Here is a 23,865-nt window from a genome sequence, read left to right on the forward strand (position 1 = left end):
GTATGACCAGGATTCAAAACCTATAAACTATTGACTCAACAAGAACCAATATAACCATTTCCAATCGATCAACATTGGATACATATGCACAGTAACATGATAAGAAGAGAGAAAACGTTCGGGGATTACTTGTCGTCATAGTTCCAAAAATCGCCATGAAATCGCCGAAATCGCGATAAGATTCATGGCTCCCGATTTTTTTGGAATCGAAAATCGCTGGTGGCGATTTTTTCGTGTGAATCGCCTGAATCGCCAAAATCGGCGATTCATGGCAAAAATCGCCAAAATCGCCATCGTGAATCTCCAGAAATCGGCCGCGGCAGCAAGGATAGAAAGTTCAATTTTTTAAAAAAAACACATGTTTTATTTGCTTTCTAAGTTGACTTTCCTCTTTGTTATAACCCTAAAGAGCCTTCTATTTGCTTAGTATGAGTAGAAGAGAGGAAGAGTGAGAGAGAAGAAGAGAAAAGAGAATCCATAGGTTTCCAACCGGCAAGAAGGAAGAGCACCAAAGAGATCAGAAGTCCATTTGGGGAGGCCATAAATTGCATTGGGAGCATTAAGGAGTCAATATCAACACTCCTCAACTCATTTGCAAGAGGTAAGTGTTGGTTTTTTTTTTGCATGTTAGTGTAGTATGCATTTTTTGTTAAATTTTTTTAGTGTTCATTTGCAAATCTTGAATGTTTTTTATTTTTAGTTTTACTAAATTGCAAACTAGGGTTTGTTGTTTTGTAGTTTTTGTTTATTAGTTGCAAACTTTGATTTTTTACATGAATTTTTTTATTGCAGCAGCCCTTTGCTTTCATTTTCCAATTTCCACAATGGGTAAAAAAGATGAATGCTGGAAATATAATGAAGAGTTTCCTGGGAGAACCAAATATCAAACAAAATGTATATTTTGCAAAGAAAAAATAAATTCGGGAGGTATCTATAGATTGAAATACCACATTGCTGGCATACCTGGCCATGATGTCACAGTTTGCACTCAACAAACCGCTGAGGCAAAACGCTCTTGTTTAGTGGCATTAGAAAAAATTGAACAAGACAAGTTGACTAAGAAAATGCAACTTGAAGGGTTAAGAGGTATTGGCTCCTGTGCTCCCACATCCGCAACCGCATCTACATTTGCAAGTGCATCTGCATCAGCTTCCGCATCCGTAGGTTGTGTTGGGGAGGATTCTTCTAGGCCTCCTTTTCATCCTAGTGCTAGTGCTCATGTGAGTGTTAGTGGTAGTCGGTCTCATACTGAGACAGAGTCCAACACCAACCTATTGCGGCCTAGAGTGCGGAAAAGCAGAATGGATAGTTACTTTGTGCCCCGCACTACTCCTGGCTCCCAACCCACGCTTGAGGGCATGGGTTTGAACAAGGAGATTCATGATGCTGCCAGAAAAGAGATTTGCAAATTCTGGTACTTTTGCAACATTCCATTTATTGCAGCCAGGTAATTGATTCTTTTTTCTTTGTTATCTTCAAAGTTGAAGTTAAAAGTAAAAGTAAAACTTTAATTATATCTACTTGTTTTATGATTTTAGTTTTTGACATCTAAATTTCTAATCAATATCATTATCTATTTGTGACAGGACTCCTTATTGGCAGAACATGATAGATGCAGTTGCCATTTGTGGTCCGGGGTTTAAAGCCCCAACTGAGGCTGAGTTGAGTGGATACCTCCTGGAGGAAATGGTTGAGGATATGAGGCATGAGCTTGAGGACAACCGAAAGGAGTGGATCGAAAAGGGTTGCACCATCATGACTGATGGTTGGACAGATAGGAGGGGAAGAACACTCCTCAATTTTCTTGTATCCTGTGGAGGTGATTGATCATTCTACTTTCCTACATACATAATTTTGAATCGTGATTGACTATTTCAAATTTTGATTTGTTGATTGCTAATAGTAATTATAATTCGTTGTTTTGTTACTTGTAGGATATACCATGTTCCTCAAATCCATTGATGCTTCTGCTCATGTAAAAAACGCCACATACTTATGTGAGGTTATTGAGGAAGTTATAGCAGAGGTGGGGGAACAACATGTGGTGCAAGTGGTGACGGATAATGCAGCAAGTTATGTTGCTGCAGGTAAACTTTTAACTTTTTAAGTTTTGAAAATAAATTTATTTGAATTTTGAACTTTTTCTAATTCTAACTTAGAATTTCTAAGTTTCCTAAGTTCTAAGTTCTAACATGTTTGAAATTTGAATTTCTAATTATCTTAAAATTGTTGTAGGCAAACTTTTGATGGAGAGGCACCCCACCATATTTTGGTCCCCTTGTGCAGCACACTGCCTTGACCTCATGTTGGAAGAAATTGGCAAACTTGAGTGGGTCAAGTCATGTGTGGAAAGGGCAAAAAACATATGTAAGTTTATTTATAATCATTCATTTGTCCTTAGCACAATGAGGAAGTACACAGGAGACAAAGAGTTAGCTCGTCCAGGGATCACGAGGTTTGCTTCGAATTTCATCACCTTGCAATCCTTGTTGACATCAAGGGATGATTTGAGGAGCATGTTTGTTGGGCGGGAGTGGATTTCATCTTCCTATGCTACGACCACTGCAGGGATAGATGTGGTGGATTGCATATTTGATGATGATGGTTTTTGGAAACCTGCTAGAGAAATACTTAAGGTAATTTTATTGCAATTTAACATTTAATATTTTACAGTTTACTATGCTAATTGTTTAATGATTTAGTTTTACCTTATATTATTGAATTATTCTATGTTTAAGTTTTGACTCAAATTTTTGTTTTACTTTATATGTAGGCCACTGAGCCTCTTGTATCTCTCCTACGAACTGTTGATGGGGAGAAGCCCTCTATGGGCTACATATATGAGGGCATGGATAGGGCCAAGGAGGCCATTAGAGCTCAGTATGCAGGAGTGCAGGAGAAGTATGCCCCTATTTGGGACATCATTGATAGGAGATGGCAGAATCAGCTCCACAGACCCATCCATGCAGCAGCTTACTTTTTGAATTCGGCATTTCGTTTTCGTCCTGACTTCAAGGCGGATGAGGTTCTCACCGGATTATATACAGTGATCCAGAGGTTGAGTACTGATGAGGATAGCAGTGCTGCAATTATTGAGCTTGATAAGTTCAATAATAAAGAAGGGCCACTTTTCTCTAGCAGGGTAGCCATAGATGCTCGGGAAACAATACAGCCAGGTAAAAATTAAATAATATATTCAATGTTCATGAATCTAGATTCTAAACTTAAAGTTGATTATGTAATTTTAGAGTTAACTTGTAATTTGTAATTTGTAAATGAGACTAATTATTTTTATTTTCCCTTATTTCAGATAGATGGTGGCAAATGTTTGGGGCCACAACTCCAAAACTTCAAAAAATTGCCATTCGTATTCTGAGTCAGCCAAGCAGCGCTTCTGGATGTGAGCGCAGTTGGTCCATGTTCGAGCACATCCACTCGAAGAGGAGAAACAGGTTGACAGTGCAGAGGTTGAATGATCTTGTCTTCGTTCATTACAACCTCCGTCTTAGGATCAGACAGATTTTGGGCACTGACTCCTCTCCGATCATTCTGGAGGAGATTGATCCAGAATCAGAGTGGCTCACAGAGGTTGTAGATCCAGTCTTCACTGAGGAAGACCGTGCGTGGATTGACCAGGTGGATATAGAGGCTGAGGCAGCTAGAGCACGTTCTTCAGGCATTGGTAGACGCACACGTGCATGCACAGACACAGGCCCTAGCGACATTCGTGAGCCCATCTTATATGCGGGAGATATGGCTCGACAGTCCTCTAGGACCTACATTAGACGCCTTGCTACTAGGCAGACTGGATACTCAGAGGCTGAGGCTGAGGCTGTAGCCGAGCTTGAGGATGATGTTGAGGATGATGATGACTATGAGCCTGAGGCTTGAGCTGGAGCCTTGTTTTTATATTTTGTTTAGAGATATTGATACTAAATCATTGATAGACATATGTTTCAAAGTTTCAAACTTTCATGGATCTTCATCTTAGATTCTTACATAAATTTATGATTTGATGTCTTATGGATCATCTTACATACATTCTATGATTTAAATCATTATGATCATTTGATTTCTATGTACTTCAGCTAGCCTACAATTTACATTTTAGAATCTTAGATAACATAGTTACGTATGTGATGGATTTTATGTTTCATGTTTATGTATGTTAAGTTTTAACTTCTATTTGATGATGTTATAGTGTGCTTAAGTTATATTCAATAAAGGGTGCATGAAATAAGTTTTAAATTGTTAAAATCTTTAAATTTAAAGGGTTTTTTTCAAATTTGCCGATTCATCGCCGATTCATTGCCGATTCACGATTCGATTCGGCCTTGCCGATTCCGATCCGATTCCGATTCACGTTTCTTTGCTTGTCGTACATTCACAGCAGTAGAGAAATAGATTACTATGACCACCACAGTTGGAAGATGTCGCAGGTGTTGGGATATAATAGCAAGCTAAGGAAGCCAAGAACTATTTGCCGCCAAAGACCAAGGGAGCATATAAAGATATAAATTCGATAGACATAGGTATTAATGAAAAGAGGAAGGCAACGAATTCAATGAGAATATACATGGGTTCCTAACCACATGCATCATAATAAGATTAGGGATCAGTATCAAAGAATTTGATGATGGATGAATACATCACCTATATGTATAGACACAACATATTGTATGACACCACACAATTCTTAACACAACTATTATGACTCATCAAATAAGACGACAGTCTCAGCGATGATATCATTATGTTAGATGCAACATCTACAATCCCAAATTAGAGAGTTTGCTTGGATACTGAACAAAGCTCATTAGAAAAGCTTTGGGATAGGTGATGAACGAACCAAACAAGATCCAGGTCAGTAGAAAAAAACCAAATTAGCATTCAGGAGGGTATCTAATTGATGCTCGCTACCTATGAGGGATTGCACCCATTGTAACTGCAACAAACAAGAATAACACTTAACATGGGAGAATCTGATTGCATTGAAAATATTTTGGGGAGCATGCAGTAATCGAAGAAATGATAAATAAGCCAATAACAAGGGCAGCAATCAATCAGGGGTGTTTTAATAGAAAAATTGAGATCAATCTCAATATAGAAAACAATGGAGCTACACGTAGGACGTTGGAGCAATCACAGGGCATAGAGAAGTCCAGTCAACATCTAACGTAGCAGAAGATATTATGGCAAAGAAAATAACAAATCACTAATCCCAGCCCTTGCGAATACAGTGGGGATAAAAAGGGTGCAAAGTAGTACAAGATGACATCATATATATACAAATCAATAAAATCAATATAATGTATGAGTTACTGTGATAATATAATCTACGTTGGTGGTGGTTCACCAAGTTTAACGAATGAAGTACAATTCAAATTCTAAGGAGAACATTCTATACTAACGGATAATAATATTTGAAGTTAAGAATGAGGAGATAATGAAATAAGGAGCTAATACTATCATATGGGTCAGAAATATCCAAAGAAAAATTATTATTGTAATAATAAATAGGAGACTATACGGAGATGGCAAATACAAGCATATACAAATAAAAATAAATAAAAATTAGACAAATAATATATATATTGAAGTAAGGAAGGGAAGAGAAAGGGGATGAATAATATCTTATGTACTATAAAGGGTGAAGCAACCAATCATATGGTTGCTCATAATAGGATACATTACAATCTCAGGAGAAGTCTTTAAATGAAGATATAAGAGGGAAAGTCAAATACACTTTTAGTCACCAATGCTAAGAAAGAAATATTGCACATGGACTATGAGACGATTATTAAGGAAGATAAATAAAGGTAGAAACTCTTAGAATGTGGAGAAGGTACAATTTCAAGTATTAATTAGGAATAATTGAGAAAATTAATGATATTCCTAGATGGGGACATCGAAGATTTTGCACTCTCTTTGAATATTTGAATAAGTTAAAAGAGGGGTTTTCTTTAATGATTGTTGTAATACATGAGAAAAATGATGCATTTAATGTCAATATTGAAGATACATACTGTTGTGGTACAAAGTTATTGGAGATAATGTTGCAAGTATTAAGGAAGGAAAGTTGAATATGTATGTTGACGGGCTTATCACGAATGTGATTTTTGTAGTACATTCAAAGGATTCCATTGAACACATATACAATTAAATATCCTTAACATAACCATAATTCTACTCAAGATACAGACACAAGACATAAGTGGATTTTATGGGCCAACGATATAAGAGTGGGAATTCAACATTGTGGGGGGAATAATAATAACCAATATTCTATTCCCACTTGAACCATCTTTAGAAAGTAGATGTTCCATTCTCAAATGTTTATAGACCCTAATGTGCAGATAAGTATTCTCATCTTTTACATTTATCTTGTATCTCTCCCCTATTTGTAATCTTATACATACTATAAGAGTTACTTTCTTTGATCTTTTCCTTTGTACCTGTAGATGATTTTGCATTAAAAGAAGAATGGTATATTAGGCATGTTGTGCAAAACTCAATCTTATGACATTAGTTCCAAAGAAGTTGTGATTAGTCATCTAATGATCAAGCAAAGTGAGGTTCTTGAAATGAATATTCTTGATGATTGAGATTATGAGTATTCTTCCATTAAGAGGCAGTCTGGCATTTTTTCAAAGGTAGTGTAGGAGTTCAGAAGATTGATACTCATAATACATGTGTGTGACTTTGATGGACCTACCACTGTATACATCATGAGGAAATAATGATTTATCACCAGAAAGTCAGAAGATTGATGTAAGATCCAGAGGGAGTACGACAAACATCCTTGGGCGAAGACAACTTCTAAGGGAGTAACTAGAGGACCTAACTTCCCAAGATCTTTTATTTAGAGGGAGAAATACGAGGTGCAATTTCTTGTCAATGAGATCTCTACGAAAGAAAATTTGGAAGTGAAATTCCTTGAGAGAAGCTTGAGGTAAAAATCCTTGTTCTACCCTCTACGAGCAGCTATGGTGGGTCTACCCTTTGACTTGGTTCATGGTGGATATCATGTGTGTTATTGCATGATACTGTTGTGATTATGTCATGAAAGGTAATGTATTTTCATTGATATATATATATATATATATATATATATATATATATATATATATATATATATATATATATATATATATATATATATATATATATAGGGAGTTGCCATTGTAAGGTGACGATCTTATCAATAGCTTGACTTGTTATCACGACAAACTACATTAAGTTGCTGTCCCAGAGTGCCGGAAATCAGATAACTCATATCCTACTAGGATATAACATATTCTTTTGGTAGGCATCAAGAATTTGATGCCAATGCACATACCAAAAGAATATAAGTATGATGAATATCATATGGTTGATATTTCTTGTTGAAACATACATCAAATTATATTGAAAGATAACAACTAAGTTGATGGATATATGTTGATATCCTTAATATGCCATTCAAGAATATCGTATTGAGATGATATCTCTTCATATGCTTGAGAGGATAATGTGTTCTATAACAATCCTCCCTCACTAAGAGGGAATGTTAAGTTTGTGACTTCAGTCGGATTGATTCGATCATGAGATACATTGTTGATGGTAAATCATCATTTAGACAAATATTCTCATATATATATATATATATATATATATATATATATATATATATATATTATGTTATATATATAATGTTGAGTTTTCAAGATCCTTGCAAATGTACTAAGCACTGCCATGAATTTGGTGTGTGTGTTCCAAATGCAACAACATCCTCTTAGATTTATATTGAGACAAGTCTATTTGTTAATCAAATAATTAATATAATAATTCATTTAATCATTTATATAAATATATATATATATATATATATATATATATATAATATTAATTTCTCTCATATTTATATCTTAATTATATATATGTTTGTCTGACAGAAGCTATCAAATATCAACACTCCCTCTTAGCTAGGGAGGATAAACACAAGACATGTATTACACCACTGGTAATATTAGGAATGACAAATTTTAATGATATCTCAGAAGTTTTCCACCATTTGATAGCGCATTTGATATCACGAGTATTGGTCTTCTAGAATATCAACACATGATATTCACCAAGTACTCAAATAAGGTTTGATATCACATCTGATATCAAGAGGATTGGCCTCCCAGAATATTTATGATATTTACCAAGTACTCAAAAGTTTTTGATATCACATATGATATCAAGAGTATTGGCCTCCCAAAATATTAATCATATTCACCAATTACTCAAAAAAAAAGTTTTGATATCACATCTGATATCAAGAGTATTGGCCTCCCACAATATCAAAGATATTCACCAAATACTGTTTGAGTAATGGTCTTCCAGAATGTTGAGATGCAAGACGTTCACCATATACTAAATTTTTTTGATCTCATAATACAAGTTACTATAAGATCGTCACCTTATAGTAACTTTTGCAAATACAAGGGACATTATTTGGAAGTCGTTACTTCCTCATGATGTACACAGGGGGTAGGCCCATTAAAATCACATAGTGACAAGGTATATTCATGAATCACAGTCCTTATGTATGCTATAATTTGTTGATTATTGAAGAATCCATCTCAACATTGTTTACTCCATCTGAATCAATATGATTGAGCTCACAAAAGGTTTACTAAATCATATCCTCTATTCACTCCCTCTCTTTCAAGGTTCCTAAAATGTTAGTCTGCCTCTGAATCTCAATCTTCTAAGTTCTTTTACCTTAAGTGTCAGACTCCCTCTTTTTCTTGCAAGAACATTCTCGGAGGAAAAAAAAATCAAGGCAAATAGCTCTTATAACACATTTAAAAATAAATAAAGATAAATAAGAGAGACTGATATAACACTTCAGGATAATAACTATGCATAATAAAAGATCATTCCAATACAATATAGATAGATATCTAATTTAAACATATACTTTAATCTATATTTAATTATATTCATAAGATCATGTTACTCATCAACTAATCTTTTACATTCAATAACGTCAAATTATTTAGTTTATATATATATATTTCCTACTATTTCCATTTGCATACAAAACAATAATATATTACACTTACCTTTTGTATGCATGTACCTCATGTACAATTTTAATTACCTTTAAAATCCTCAATACACATTAACAGTTCCTCTAGATTCAAAACTAGTCAACACACTTTATTATTGTCTAGACTCTTTCTGCTATCCAACACAAACATATCTCCCCTTCGCGTATATGCAATGCAATAACTCCATTGATGCTGCAAGCCATCATATACCACGAGATGTCAAAACTTTTAATCACCATAAATAAATTTTAAGTCACGTCAGCATTTTAGGTGGGACTTGCCCTAAAACTGTTTACAAAATCACTGATATGTTTGATCTTCTCGTCGTCTAAGACTTTTAGTTGACCTTGACAAGTATGATTGATGCGGTTGTCGGCATGGGAATTAAGGCTACATGTTGTCTTGCCAAGAAAGTTATCCCTATCTAACATAGAAATTTAAGGAGGTTGTATGGGGTTCACACCCGATGGATACAATTCCTCCTAAATGTTCGATGCTAGACTAGAACGCTATTAAACTTGCGTTGTTTGTGTTCGTAATATTTGGTGGATGTCATCATATTACATAGATGTCTTTAATAAATTGTTGCAGACTTATTCCAAATTCCTTCTTGTCATCTATCATGTATAAAAATATTACCACTGAAGAATATGATTGTAACTTTTATTTTTCTCATGACGATATGCCGCTGTGTATGTTTTTAGTTGTCATCATCACTTCTTTCTATATAGGTTGCATCCTCATTAGTGCCTTTTGATGTCGATACAATCATTTAGTTATTGCTTGGTGCCAGTGTCATGTTCGAATAGTTTAATTAATTTCTATGTTCTCTTTATAAGGAGAAAAATATGTTGATCATCTTAAGTGCACGAAGAGGAATCTTGGCCTGGAAAGGCGATGACATTTTATAGCAATTGAAGATGAGATTTTGCGAATACCAACAAATTTCTTTCCAACATGTAAGGATCACTTATATTATTATTATTGCTGATCAATTATTGTTAACTTTAGCACTCTGATTATTTAGAACAATTGTAAAGTTTGATGCGTAGGAATTGTTCAAGTCTGCACCAGTGAAGTACTGATGTCCATTACAATTCAATTTTGTCAGAATCGACCCTCCATACAACTTTATCACTAGTATTGCAATTGAAGTCTCTTCAATACTTAGCAGACACACACGTACAATGCCTTTCATATTACAAATTCTTTTTGTTATACTCCAACTATGCGATCGACATTGTATTTCTCATTTTTTTCTTGCATTTGCAACCTTCTTTGATATCGTGTTGAATTTTCGGGATCTCTGCAAATGTACTAAGCACTGCCATGAACTTGGTGTGTGTGTGTTCCAAATGCATCATCCTCTTAGATTTATATTGAGAATAGACAATGAATAGACATGTCCCTTCATGGGACATGTCTATTCGTTAATCAGATAATTAATATAATAATGTATCTAATCATTTATATAAAAATTATATTGATTTCTCTCAAATATTTTTATCTTAATTATATATATGTTTGTTTGACAGAAGCTATCAAATATATATATATATATATATATATATATATATATATATGGTTGTTTATATTATTGTTAATATATTATTTAATGATGATTAACCATAGAGACATGTCTCATCATGAGGTATGTCTCCTCCTTTCATATTTATAAGTCATTCAGATATGCATTTGGAAAATACCAATAAAAATAGCAGTGTTATTACATTTGCAGAAAACGGTCCTACAAAACTAACGTTAGCCACCTTTCGATTTTTATTACATGCAAGAATTCGAAGGTAATAATAAAAATCAATCTCTTGAAAAGCTAATAAAACCTCAATTTGAGTCCCTAGCTGAATGAAATGGTCCTAAAAATTTGTCAAGGTTTGCTCCAATCTAAAATGTTTTCTTCGTTAATTTTTGAATCAGAAATAAAAGAGAAGTGTATTAAAAAAAGCCAATCAGATAACGCCTGCGATTATGTTGGGAAAAACCCTCCACACTGAGGGAAACAACTCAGCCCACTGCAAAAACAGATTGTTGTCTAGATTTTTCAAAGCAATTACAGAGCTTCTGACTTCTTTCATTGTCCTCAGAAATTCAATGATCACACATTGATCATGATGAAAGAATACATAGAATGTATTACTGATTGCACACATAAAAGTTAACTTAGAACACAATAGGTGCTCGTACACAGAGCAGAGAAGAAATGCAGTCCACAAATAATTCTTGCTATCTCACACTGAATGCACAGAACAGCTTGACTGCACAACTATCTTTTTCAGATAACCAATATCTTTCCATTGCACATGCTAAGAGAATTGACCTCATTGATCGCATGGTATCTTGGAACATAAAAGAATAGTCAATAATTATGAAAATGAAGTTACACTTTCTCAATCATTGATGGTTACCGAGGGAAGAGCAGTGGCGGCTATAGGGAAACACATGGACATTGCCGAGTCAACCATGATAGGAACTGTCGACTTACATAATAAATGCCAGAAACAATAAAATATGAAATAGACGGTGAGAAAATAAACCGTCAATTGTATGACTTATTGACATGAGGAGGAATAAATAAACATTGACGATATGAAGAAAAATTACAGCCAATAACATTATGGAGGTGAAGGGATTTGAGCAAAGCCAACTCAGAAACTAGAGAGCACACTTTGATGCACATTCAACAATAGTGAAGTTGTATGAACTCAGAACCAAATATGAAGAAAGAATATGATATTGGCTCCTAGTAACAAGGAGTCACAAAAACAATGGGAATAAGCAACAAACCAAAGAGAATGAGAGAACTTGAAGAGAATTTCAACTGAAACTTAGAACTGATCAGTATCACAACTACCAAGAAATTCAACACTGCCTCTTAGCAAGAGAGATATCTTTATATTGATATCTCATAACAATTACATGAAGTTGCAATCAATGAATAATGTATTCAAAGTTTCATCCTAGAATTTCATAATAAAATAGTTATCTTAGCATAACAATATTCATCATAGCTACTTATAGAAGGTGAAATAAAGAAACAACAAATTAAGTCATGGAGTCACACAAATGACTTCCACCAGGGCCACTCCTAGAGGTTTTTTCGATAACTCTACAACATTAGAGCTATTGCAATCCAGATGATCATTCTCTTTGAGTGCAATAAGAACTCCAGGCTTCCATGAACAGAAATTAGTAGAGCCATTCAATCGATCTTTCAATCTTAGACCGTTCACCATGGTCACTACTCAAAAACAAACAAGTCAAAGAAGAACAAACAGATTACTGAAATAAAACAAGTGGGTTTTGGATCCAATTCTCAGGCCCGCTCTGAAACCATGTTAATTTTGAAGGAAATTTAAAAGGATAAATGCAATAAAACAAAAAACAATTAGATAACTTCTGAGATTATCTTGGGAAAAACCTTCTTTACCGAGGGAGACAATTGAACCCTTCGCAAAAACAAATCCTTGATTAGATTTTTTCAAAGCAATTACAAAAATTTATAGATCACACATTGATCATGATGAAACAATACATAGAATGTATTATTGAGTGCACACATAAAACTTAACTTTGATCACAATAACTTTTTGTACACTGTAATGTCTGCTGTCTGAGACATCAGGAAATTTCAAAGTCCACTCCATCAAATATTTTAAAAGTGACTTAGGAGCTTAGTGCGAGTTATTTTAAGGGTCAGGTTTGCATTAAAAAAGGTGACAAAAGGAGAAGAGGATGAGAAGATAAAGAAGTGGGAATTGAAGAATATAGCTTGATGCATTGAAAGAGGAAAGGGAGGCTCACTTTGGGATGCTTGGATATTGATTTGGTTTTGAGATTTTTCTTGTAAATCGGATGTAAACCTGGTTCAACTTTGTGGTAGACTTGAGTCAAAGTTCACAATGCATAGACATGTTCTTTCTTAGTTTTTCCCAATCTGATTGTATAACTGTGATTAAGATTGGATTTTGGTGTTATGTTTATTGTATTGCTGACCAATATAATACAGTAACTTTGAGTATTTAAATCTGGAAATATTTGTGGTTTTGGTAGTTTATTTGCTAGTTTTTATTGCATAAAATTATTTGTTCAATTTCTGAAAATCACCAGAAGATTTTTGGAATAATATCCACCTGGTATATTACAGTGGTACCAGAGCTAAAAATCATGCCATCCTGTGGAGTTTATTCAAAAAAAAAATATTATTACAAGTTATTTATCAGAGTCTTTTATCCTGCTAGCATGTGAACTTTAGCCAGAGAGAATTCATAAAAAAGTTTATTTAGAGACAATCAAGAAGGTTTTATCGGCATGTGAACTTTAGCCAGAGAGAATTCACAAAAAAGTTTATTTAGAGACAATCAGGAAGGTTTTATCAGCATGTGAACTTTAGCCAGAGAGAATCATAAAAAAGTTCATTTAGAGACAATCAGGAAGGTTTTATCAGCGCTGGTTGTGGAAAGTTTATATTTGAAAATCTGAGGAGGATAAAGTTTGGAATTATTCTAGAATCTAAGATTTCTTCTGTTTTAAAAAACAAATTGCCTTTGATATTAACAGTCATGGTTTGTAAGGCTCGTTGTTCTTATATTGAGACGTTCATTATTTCCAGGCGGAAGAAAGAAAAATTTGGTTATATTTTGCCAACTTGAGTTAAGCTTGTCACAAGGAGATAAAAAGAAAAGAAAAGAACTCTTATATGGAATTTGAGGAGTTATCAGTGGAAATAGTGCCACAATTCTTATAAGTGTTGTATTGAAAATTGTAGGTTAAAAGTAGCTTGGTTGGTTTATCTTTTAAGACTATAGCAGCATTTAGCATTTCTAAGGTTGTCTTCACTCGTCGTAGCTTTGCCATGGAAGGAGTTTTGGAGCCAAAGTAATTATTTTATAGTTTGCTATTACAAGTGACTTTAATACTTCTTCAGCCTCATGGTAACTTGTTAAAAAAAAGATTAAAGATCAAGCCAATATTTATATATGTTGTGTGCTATAAATTATGGGCAAATATTTCAAAAAGTCTATAGTTGTTGTGGAGTATTTTGGCCTTACAGGAAGCATTTAACATATATACATCAAGAGTGCAAACATAACATTATTTGCTGTGAATATATAATTTTAGATTAAAACACATAGATCCGAATAAAGCTCGAGCAATACAATGTTTTATTGCAAAGCTAATGAAGGGCCGGATGTTATATTTGTGTGATTAATAACATATATGTTTTTTGCGAGGACAAGGTAAAATTTCTCCTACCCTAGTTGATTAATGTTTTGAGTGCATTTAATCTAACAATCATGCTAAAAATGATGGAGAGAGAGCTATTATAATAACATCTTGAAAACATTAGTTTGGGAAAATCGAGAAGAGGCATTTGGAATTTTGCCATTTCTTGCCAAAGCCATATTAGAAGTACTGTTACTAGAAGGGGGTATTGTTTCGGGAATGAAATTAGGGAGCTCTATTGCCACCAGATAACGCGACCTCTGCCAAGGATGGGGGGACATCCTAGTGTTGACTATTTTCTGATTTGACTATTTATGTTCAATGTTTGATGTTCCAATTCAACATCTTTTCATAACTAGCATTTTAAGTACCATATGTATAGCATATACAACCCCACCCCCAACCCCAACCCCTTGCATCCCCTACCACCGCCCCCCTACTGTCCCCACCATCCCCAAATTAAGGCCCCTCTACCCACTGTCCCAGAAACTTGTCCCCCCGTTTTGTCTTCCCCCCGTCCCCTAGGGCAGTGTAGCTATGGTGCATACTTGGTGTGTGTGAGCATGAGTATATGGTAGTCTCATCAGGTTCTTAGACTTGAAAGAGTGCAAACTATATGTTGTTGGATTCATTTCCTTCATAGAAGAGAGGTTTGATAGTACTCTACTGTTCATTCACAAATTTAGATTTAATGACAAAAGCCAAGCATATTCCAACCGAGAAAGCAAATTCATTGATACACGAAGAGGCTGGGTAATACATTCAGAGGTTGTCTCTGTTATAAGTTTTTTTTAATAGATGAATACACATATTCTCGTACTTAGAAAATTCAAAGTTGGCATAATTATTGAATGCAAATGTGAAATTGTTCACTGAAGTGTTCTCTTGCAAACTGTTTGTCATAATATCCAACTTGCTATCTATTTGAAAAATGGCTGAACACTAAATCATTGGAAAGTTCAGCGAACGAGTTAAAATTTGAAAATAACAGTAAGCGATATTTGGAGATTGGGAAGATTGTTCCGTGGCTGCTACCTTTATTTGGAGCCTTATTGTAAGTTGGTTCACACATAATCAGCGAACGAGTTAAAATTTGAAAATAACAGTAAGCGATATTTGGAGATTGGGAAGATTGTTCCGTGGCTGCTACCTTTATTTGGAGCCTTATTGTAAGTTGGTTCACACATAACAGTGCCATTTTTTATAAAAGCATAGTGCTGATATTATCCACAGCAAAATGGGGGAACAGATTCCTAAATTTTTTAGTCTTTCTTACTGCTCAAATAAAAATGCCTGAATACTATATCATTGTAGAGTTCAGCAAACGAGTTAAAATTTGAAAATAACCGTAAGCGATATTTGAAGATTGGGAAGATTGTTCCATGGCTGCTACCTTTATTTGAAGCTTTATTTTAAGTTGGTTACACATAACAGAGCCCTTTTAGAAAAAGCATTAGTGCTGATATTATCCATAGAGAAAAAGGGGAACAGATTACTATATATTTCAGTCTTCTTACTGCTGAAATACTACATTGGGATAGATGGTGTGTATGTATTAAGGCAATTGATACGAATATTGGAGTTATAAGAACACAATCTTTGCACTGTTCATTCTGTACCTGCCATCTAGTGCTTAAATTTTCTGCAGTTCATTCCTTGTAGCAACACAACCACATTAACCTTGCACATGTAATTTAAGCACGATCCTTCTATTGGGGGAAAAAAGAGAGAAATTGTGCCAGCGCCAATCTCAGTCTGCAAATATCCAGTGACAAATCAGGACAATGGAGAATTTAAAAGGAAGATGTTTTGAAGAGAATTTATTGAGACTTTTAGTAAACAGTCAAGAAATCTGCTGAAAGAAAAGAAGTTGTAAATGGGCTTCTATATAATTGGATTGCAATTGGGTTCTTTGAAATCATTGGAAGGTATACTTTTGAATTTGGAAGAGTTGGATTCATATTTATCCAAAGTGGACCAGTCTGATTGGAGTTACTCTCATGTTATTACTCTTCGATGAGGATGATGACAAATGCAAGCAACTACAATTTGATTTGCTCGCATTTTGAAGAGAAGAATGTAAAATATCACTTATGCCTCACGAGCTCATGGGGGAATTGGTTGAGCATAAGATTGAGAAGTTCGAGGATCACATGATGGAAAGTTAGCTGATAGTGATGAGCATACCAGTCTTAGGATCTTCTAAAAAGAGTCGGAACCAAATGAGAGAAGAATAGATTTGTTCAACATGCCAAAAGGTTTGGTCAGTTGAACATGTTTCTCGTGTTACTTAGGGGGAAGATTTAATGTAGAGAAATGATGATGTAAATGCAGCTTTGAATTCATTATAGGGCAGACCTGATGCAGGCAGAAAGGAAAAGTGCTCTGAACGAACTATGAATGATGTTCAAGATGAAGAATCAATTAGTACAGGTGAGAGGTATACTGCACTCTTAATCGGCAATTTGCAGATTATTATTGATAAAACTAATGAAGAAAAGAAATCTTTTGATGAACCCATAGATAAACACGATGCTATCCCATTATCACCTCATGAATAGTGTATGACACCAGCTATAAAAGCAATGAAGTGTGATGATTATATTGCTACCACAGTGGAGAATACATCAGAAAACTTGATGTGTGACAGCCCATATAACTTAGATGAATTTAAACACAAACCTCTATCACTGCATGATTTGGTGGATATGTTATTGGTTATGGAAGAGAGGTTTATGCAAGTGTTAGCAAGGACAGATGATTCATGTGAATTCATTGAGGCTCTTATGTTGAAGACCAAAACAGATGAGGTGCGAAAAGGAAGTGCATGTGGTGTTACTAGTTCTCAATGGCACGCTATCAAAGAAGCATTCAAAGAAATGAAATCAGACCTCTTGCAACTGTTAATGGACAGGGAACTTGCCATCAAATTTGGGGAAGACAAGGAAAATGAGGCTGATGATCCTTGATATCTGCTTATCATGACTCATTTCTCTCTATACCAATCAGAAAATTGTTTTGTTTTATCTACAAACAAAGGTCAAGAAGTGGGGACAACGAAGACGGAGATCAAACAAACAGTACAGGCTGTTGATGAACTCATGCAGGATGAAATGGGAGACAATGCTATAAAAAATTACATACTAGAGACATCCAAATTGTTGGTGACAAGACTAAAAATTTCAACAAAGAAATATCTTGTAGCATTAAGACATTTTATGAAGGAAAGTTGAGTGATGCATCACCTCCTTTGATCACTTGGGAAAGACATATGGTAAGCCAAGGTATGTATATTACAATGAGTCCAAAGAAAGTCTACAAGAGGAGACTAAACTTCTGATTTGGAATAGCAAAGGTTTATCTTCACACTTAACATGAAGTGATAGCTTTAACACATGGAAAGGGATACGATCATGGGTCTACATGTATTGATACAAGTAGTGGCCATACTATTTGGGGTGAAAAAGTGTTTGAAATGAGTGAAGTGAGGACATGAGGGAATCCTCAGAGCTCTGATTTTTATATGAGCAGTGATATACCTTCACTATGTGATATTGCAATTGGATCAAAAAATTCCACTTGACGGTGAAATCTTTGTTGATGGAGGTGATGAGTTGATTGGTAACACTTATGGTGAATCAGAAAATTCAGAGGTGTCCTTAATATGTATTGAGGGTTTCTATACTCTGTCTAGAGGCTTATCACTGACTTTTGCTAAGAGTACAATTATCTATTTATTGATTGGTGATTTTATCTTTATGCCTACTTCAATAATTAGTGGCTGCCCTACTCGGTCAATTAGAGGACAAGGTTGGCCTACAGGAGTTAGTGAGATGCGGGCAGATTTGTAGAGACACCATACCTTATAACACATACCTTACAGTACATGCCTTCTAATACAGGAGCACAATGACAATGATGTTATCGTTCATAATGTTGACCCAGTTTATGATAGTGACATTTGGAGGTCTGATAAGTTGATTTTTGTGCACATTGGAGTTGTCTTTCATGATGTTATGATTACCTACTTATCATTGTACACCAATTTCTACTCCTAGGATCGTGTTGATAGGCTGATTTTGGATCTAGAAGTTGCACGATGAATGATTTGCATTGTGGACTATGATGAGTTGCTTCACTGTTTGAGACTTGACACAGTGTGTTCAGACTAATGCAACAGACAAGTGCAACAATGTTGCTTAGATTGACTTGGGATTTGGAAATTTTATTGGTGAATGAGGTTCATGTGGCTTCACAGTGTGATAGGATGTGATTTTAGATTGGGCTATAGAGCTACTTGCAAATTTATATGGGATCTCGGTATTATTCCAGATTTAAGATTGCTTTAGGACAAGCAATCTCAAGGGGGAGGACTGTCATGTTTCCTTTCTAGGAAATTAGGAAATATCAAAGTTCACTTCATATTTAAAAGGTGACTTATGAGCTTAGTGCAAGCTATTTTAAGGGTCATTTTTTAAATTAAAAAGGTTACAAAAGGAGAAGAGGACAAACAGACAAAGAACTAGAAAGTGAAGAGTCATAGCTTGAAGCATTAAAGGAGGAAAGTGATACTCACTTGGAGAAACTTGGATATTGACTTTGTTTTGAGGTTTCTCTTGGAGAAACCAAGGAAGCTTCAACGTTTATTCAGGAACCCAAGGAACAAAACCTTAAGGCTCTTCTTGTGAATTGGACGCAAACCCGGTTCAACTTCGTGGTGGATTTGAGTACGAGTTTACACTGTGCATGTAGGTTCTTTCTTAGTTTTTCCCAATCTGATTGTATTGGATTTTGTTGTTATGTTATCGATTTCTGACCAATATAATACAATATTTTTGAGTATATAAATATGGAAATAGTTGTTGTTTTTCTGTTTTATTTGCTGTTTTTTATAGCACAAAATTATTTATTTAGCTTCTAAAAATTACTGGGAGATTTTGGGAACAATATCCAGAGCAGAGAAGAAATATAATCCACAAATATTTCTTACCATCTCACACTGAATGCACAAAACAACTCGACTGCACAACTATCTTTTCGGAATAACTGATAAGTTTTCTTCACACATGCTAAGAAAACAAAACTCATTGATTGCACAACATAATCAAACATAAAAGAATTATCAATAATTATGAACATAAGTGTCACCTTCATCTCAAGCATTGACGGTTACTAAGGGAAGAGCTTTGTAGTACAAGGAAAACACATGGACATAGTTGAGTTGACCATGATAAGAACCGTTGACCTACATATTAAATGTCAACAACAATATGAATATGAAATTGACGGAAAGAAAAACAAACTGCCAATACTCGACTTAACACCATGATGAGAAATAAATAAACACCGACAATATGAAGAAAAAACATTGGCAATAGCATTATGCAGCTGAAGGTATTTGAGTAAAGCCAACTCAATAAGTGGAGAGCACCCATTGATGCATATTCACCAATAGTGAATTTACACAAACTCAGTTACAAATATGAAGAAAGAAAATGATATTAGCACCTAGTAACAAGGAGTCACAAAAACAATGAGAATAAACAACGAACAAAAGAGGACAGGCAAACTTGAAGACAAATACAATTAAAGCTTAGAATATCTCTATCATAGCTACCAACAAATTCAACCTTCTGGGCATCTTGTTTAACTCTTCCTAACACTTTTCATTATAAAATTTCTACTCAAACTTGCTCTCAAATAAATAGTTAATGGCCTCTAGATGTCCTTGCATCATTCTTCTCTAGTCTAAATCACTTAACTCCTACAAGTTACTCTCTTGGAAGTTGTGGCACTTGTCCTGATTCAAATTTGTCAATTTATGTTCTGTAATCTCTGTTTTATCTTCTAGTGCCAATGTTGTTAAGTTTCTGTAACTTCTGTACAACCAAACTACTATAATGCCTTTGTAGACTTGCTGAAGATGGTCTTTAAATAATAAAGCTGTAAATTAAAGAGTTACTTGCTGTATGATATTTATTCTGAAAATGTTTTACACCTGCTACAAATCGTATAGGGCAGTAATGCTAAAGGAGCACACCTTATGTTTTTCGTGTGTCCTTTATCCACATTCTTACCCCTTATTTAAATGACACTCAAGAGGCATGTCTTTAGAAAGGACATGACTCTTTCCAAGTCGGCCCTACTTATAAACTAAACATTATATTGCCAAGATCTACATCTCAAGTATAGTATAATTAGTTAGTAAATATACTAACTATACTATGCAAATAGAACATTAATAAATGCTCCCATTGAAGATGCCGATTAGGTTATGTATATAAGGTATTTAAGAGGCTGATCCTTTCATCTCCAAGCTTTACTAGATCTGACGATCTGTAGTTCAGACTAGTTATGATTATCAAAGTTATATAGAATTAACACTCCCTCTTAACTTGATAATCATACTGAAAGATAACATATCTAGCACCATCAATCAAGATGAATAAGCATAGATTGATACTCTACAATCGTCTAAATCCTCTAAGCATGTGGTATCATTGAACACATGATAATATGTCATATTACTATACCTATGATATAACTTATCACTAATACTAGTGATAACAGTATTGCATGGAATGCAATATACAGAAAAAAATCCGGAGAATGATTAAATTCTTCCTTTATCAAAGTTGTGACTTATAGGTATAGAAATGTCTACATCACAATGTGATCTTGAACTCATCCAGATTTGACAATAGTTCTCTATTGTTCAATACATTATTTTAGAGATCGTCATCTCTCATAATGTCTTTTATACAAGTGTTCATTATCTCAGAGATCATCACCTCTTACATAATGAATACAAATGGTGAAGCCCACAATAGTCAATAGCCTGACAATAATAATTTTAACTCAAAATTATTTCATTAATAATTAAAGAATACAAATGTATTATAATTCAACTGTACCAATTGTTTTTCTGAAGTGATCTATCTTTACTCAAGAGAGAGGTTTGGTAAGAATATCTGCTGTCTAATCTGCAGTGCAAATGTATTCTAACTTTACAGTATTCCTTTCTACCATATCTCTTACATAATGGTAAGGAATTTCGATATGCTTGGACTTGTCATGAAAAACTGGATTCACTGAAAGCTTGATGGAACTTTGATTATCGTAGTGATAATAGTAGGATTCATGGGTTGACCAAATAATCCCACAAGTAACTTTCTAAACCATTGTAATGATCCTTGCCAAAAAACCCTCTAAAACTCACCAATGCTGAAGTATGGGATTTTGTCAAACACTTGGCAAAAATCTGAACTGTGCTGCGGGAGAATATGTACTATGAAATTTCGTCAAACAGTAGGCAAACAAACAACTATACTGCTGGAAAGTAAGGACTGAATATGGACAAAGTGTTGAGCAACAAATCCACTCAACTTACAAATGCAAATTAGTACCGATATATTCACTCAACAAAGATATAGGTTCTTTTACAATCGGTTTGCAACTTCTAGACCAAACAATTATTTTGGCACACAAATTCAACTTTACCAATCACTTACACAGCTGGGTCAATTTCAACAACTTAATCTAGAAATCTTCATGATATATGGACAGCCCATAAAATCTTAATGCCAATAACATGTACAGCTGTGACTGATTATTTCAAACCCTCATAGCAAATGCTGATATTACATGTACCTACAGCAGCAACTTAATGCAACCTTATGCAACAATGAATAACTGATTTTTTAATGCTTGGAAGACTAAACATACACACTTACGAATGCCTCAAATGCAACTATAATGATTATAACAACTTGCTGTTTGTAACAACCAGAAATGCAAACCCAGAATTAACAAGAAACTTGTTATATTGTTGGTAGCCACCAAGAACAAGTCCATCTTCCCATCTCCAACAGTGATTTTGATTAAATCTGCTAGGACTGGACAATAACACCCAGAACTCCAATGCAGGTCAGAAAAAGGAGTGAAACTCAAGCATCTTATTGTGGCGATTTTACTGTTCACGAGTTACTGTAGCGCGACACTATTCCTGCGGGTACTGTTCACGCAAGTACTGTAGCGCTTTCACTGTTCACCATTCAAAACAAATCTCAAGACCATGTCTTTCAATGGCGTCAAAATTGATAGCACAGAGGGTTTACGTCCTCCAAGCCCAAGGAGAAAATCTCCACAATTGCCAAATTCACATAATATCCAAGCATACTAAAAAGAAGCTCTTCCATTTCTTATATAGTGTTTTCACAAGAGCTCAATCCTTCGTTTTCTCAACATGGGATAAAACATAACTCCCTTTATGTAACTTATGTCTCCAATGTGTTATAAAATAAAGGGGACTCTCTTTAATTTAAATATTTCCCACAAACTATAGTCTATGCATTAATAAAGTTCAATATTTAAATTTAACTTTATAAAATAGCTTTATCAATACATAAGAAATCTTATCAATGATAAACAAGTCTTCTTGTCAATTTTAAACAATTACCATCTACATACCGTTGCCACTGGATGTTCGACCATGTCCAAGATGACTTACTATAAATAGTAAGTATGCCCAAAGTTGTCTCAAAACCCCTCAGAAAGACCTGCAATTGAAACTATCTAGGCCAAATGGCCTCTAAGTCCCTTCAATGTCCTGGTTAGCCTACGGGACCGTGGGGAAATAGGCCAACGACAACATCATGCTATGAATGCTAAAAAGGGGACATTACAGTGCGCCCTTCCCAAAATTGCTTGTCCTCAAGCAATTTCAACTCTGGATGCTGTAATACTTGCTCATTTTCCCAAGTAGCATCCTCCACTTGACCAAGTACTCCTTGATGATCCGCCTGCGAAGAACCCTCTCCCTGGAGTCAAGTATAGCCTCGGGAACCAAGATAAGCTTTCCCTCATCATCAAGAGGTGGCAATACTACTGAAGGCACCACATTGTGGTCCAATGCCTACTTCGCCCACTCTCCTGATTACTTTGAATGGTCCATAGTAGTGTGGTTTCAATTTCTCTGCTCCACTCTTCTTGAGAGAGGACTGTCTATACGGCTGTAACATGAGGTACACCATGTCTCCTACCTCGAAAGACCTCTCAACCCTGTGCTAATCAGCATATTGCTTTTGCTGATTTTGTGCCTTTTACAAATTTTCCTTCAAGGATCGCATAATGTCCTGACACCTACAAAATATCCTTGGCCTTAGGCACCCTACTGTCCCCAAATAACAAATCCAGAAAATTAGGAGCATCATACCCGTACAGTGCCATGAAAGGGGACATTTGAATAGACATATGGAAAGAGGTATTATAGCAGTACTCGCCTAGATGTAGCCACTTTACCCAAGCCTTTTACTCTTCTGCAATGTAGTTTCTAAGGTACCCCTCAACCCATTTATTCACTATCTCTGTCTGCCCATCAATTTGGGGGTGGTAATTGGTACTCGGAGTTAGCTTTGTTCCACACAACCTGAACAACTCTGCCAAAAGTGGCTCATAAACCTACTTTCCCTGTCGCTAACTATGCTCCGTGGCATCCCATGTAATCTAAATATCTCTCGAAAGAATAGCTCCGCTATTTGTA

The 23,865-nt window shown here is 35.0% G+C and overlaps 3 protein-coding genes across 3 annotated transcripts in view; all 3 read left to right on the forward strand.

The window, feature by feature from the left end:
• LOC149542921 (ARM repeat superfamily protein) overlaps positions 1–23,865 on the forward strand; it is a 232,740-nt gene that overhangs the window by 127,470 nt on the left and 81,405 nt on the right. The window lies entirely within an intron of this gene.
• Positions 1,224–2,107, forward strand: LOC149542922 (uncharacterized). The gene is made up of 3 exons (XM_089797836.1): positions 1,224–1,447; positions 1,587–1,819; positions 1,935–2,107. The coding sequence occupies exons 1-3, from the start codon at positions 1,302–1,304 to the stop codon at positions 2,105–2,107; spliced, it is 552 nt and encodes a 183-aa protein (XP_089653962.1). The 5' UTR covers positions 1,224–1,301.
• LOC149542923 (uncharacterized) lies at positions 2,247–4,082 on the forward strand. Its single transcript, XM_089797835.1, has 3 exons — positions 2,247–2,636; positions 2,774–3,176; positions 3,311–4,082. Exons 1-3 carry the CDS (start codon positions 2,247–2,249, stop codon positions 3,889–3,891), a joined length of 1,374 nt encoding a protein of 457 aa, XP_089653961.1. The 3' UTR covers positions 3,892–4,082.

Source organism: Cupressus sempervirens, chromosome 8 (assembly GCF_028749045.1).
Source record: "Cupressus sempervirens isolate cs-2001-9-10 chromosome 8, ASM2874904v1, whole genome shotgun sequence".
NCBI lineage: Eukaryota > Viridiplantae > Streptophyta > Pinopsida > Cupressales > Cupressaceae > Cupressus > Cupressus sempervirens.

Coding starts and splice junctions, on each gene's coding strand:
- LOC149542922 (XM_089797836.1), top strand. CDS start 1,302: ATGGATAGTTACTTTGTGCCCCGCACTACTCCTGGCTCCCAACCCACG. Junction 1,448..1,586: donor ATTCCATTTATTGCAGCCAG/GTAATTGATTCT, acceptor TATTTGTGACAG/GACTCCTTATTGGCAGAACA. Junction 1,820..1,934: donor TTTTCTTGTATCCTGTGGAG/GTGATTGATCAT, acceptor TGTTACTTGTAG/GATATACCATGTTCCTCAAA.
- LOC149542923 (XM_089797835.1), top strand. CDS start 2,247: ATGGAGAGGCACCCCACCATATTTTGGTCCCCTTGTGCAGCACACTGC. Junction 2,637..2,773: donor CTGCTAGAGAAATACTTAAG/GTAATTTTATTG, acceptor CTTTATATGTAG/GCCACTGAGCCTCTTGTATC. Junction 3,177..3,310: donor TCGGGAAACAATACAGCCAG/GTAAAAATTAAA, acceptor CCCTTATTTCAG/ATAGATGGTGGCAAATGTTT.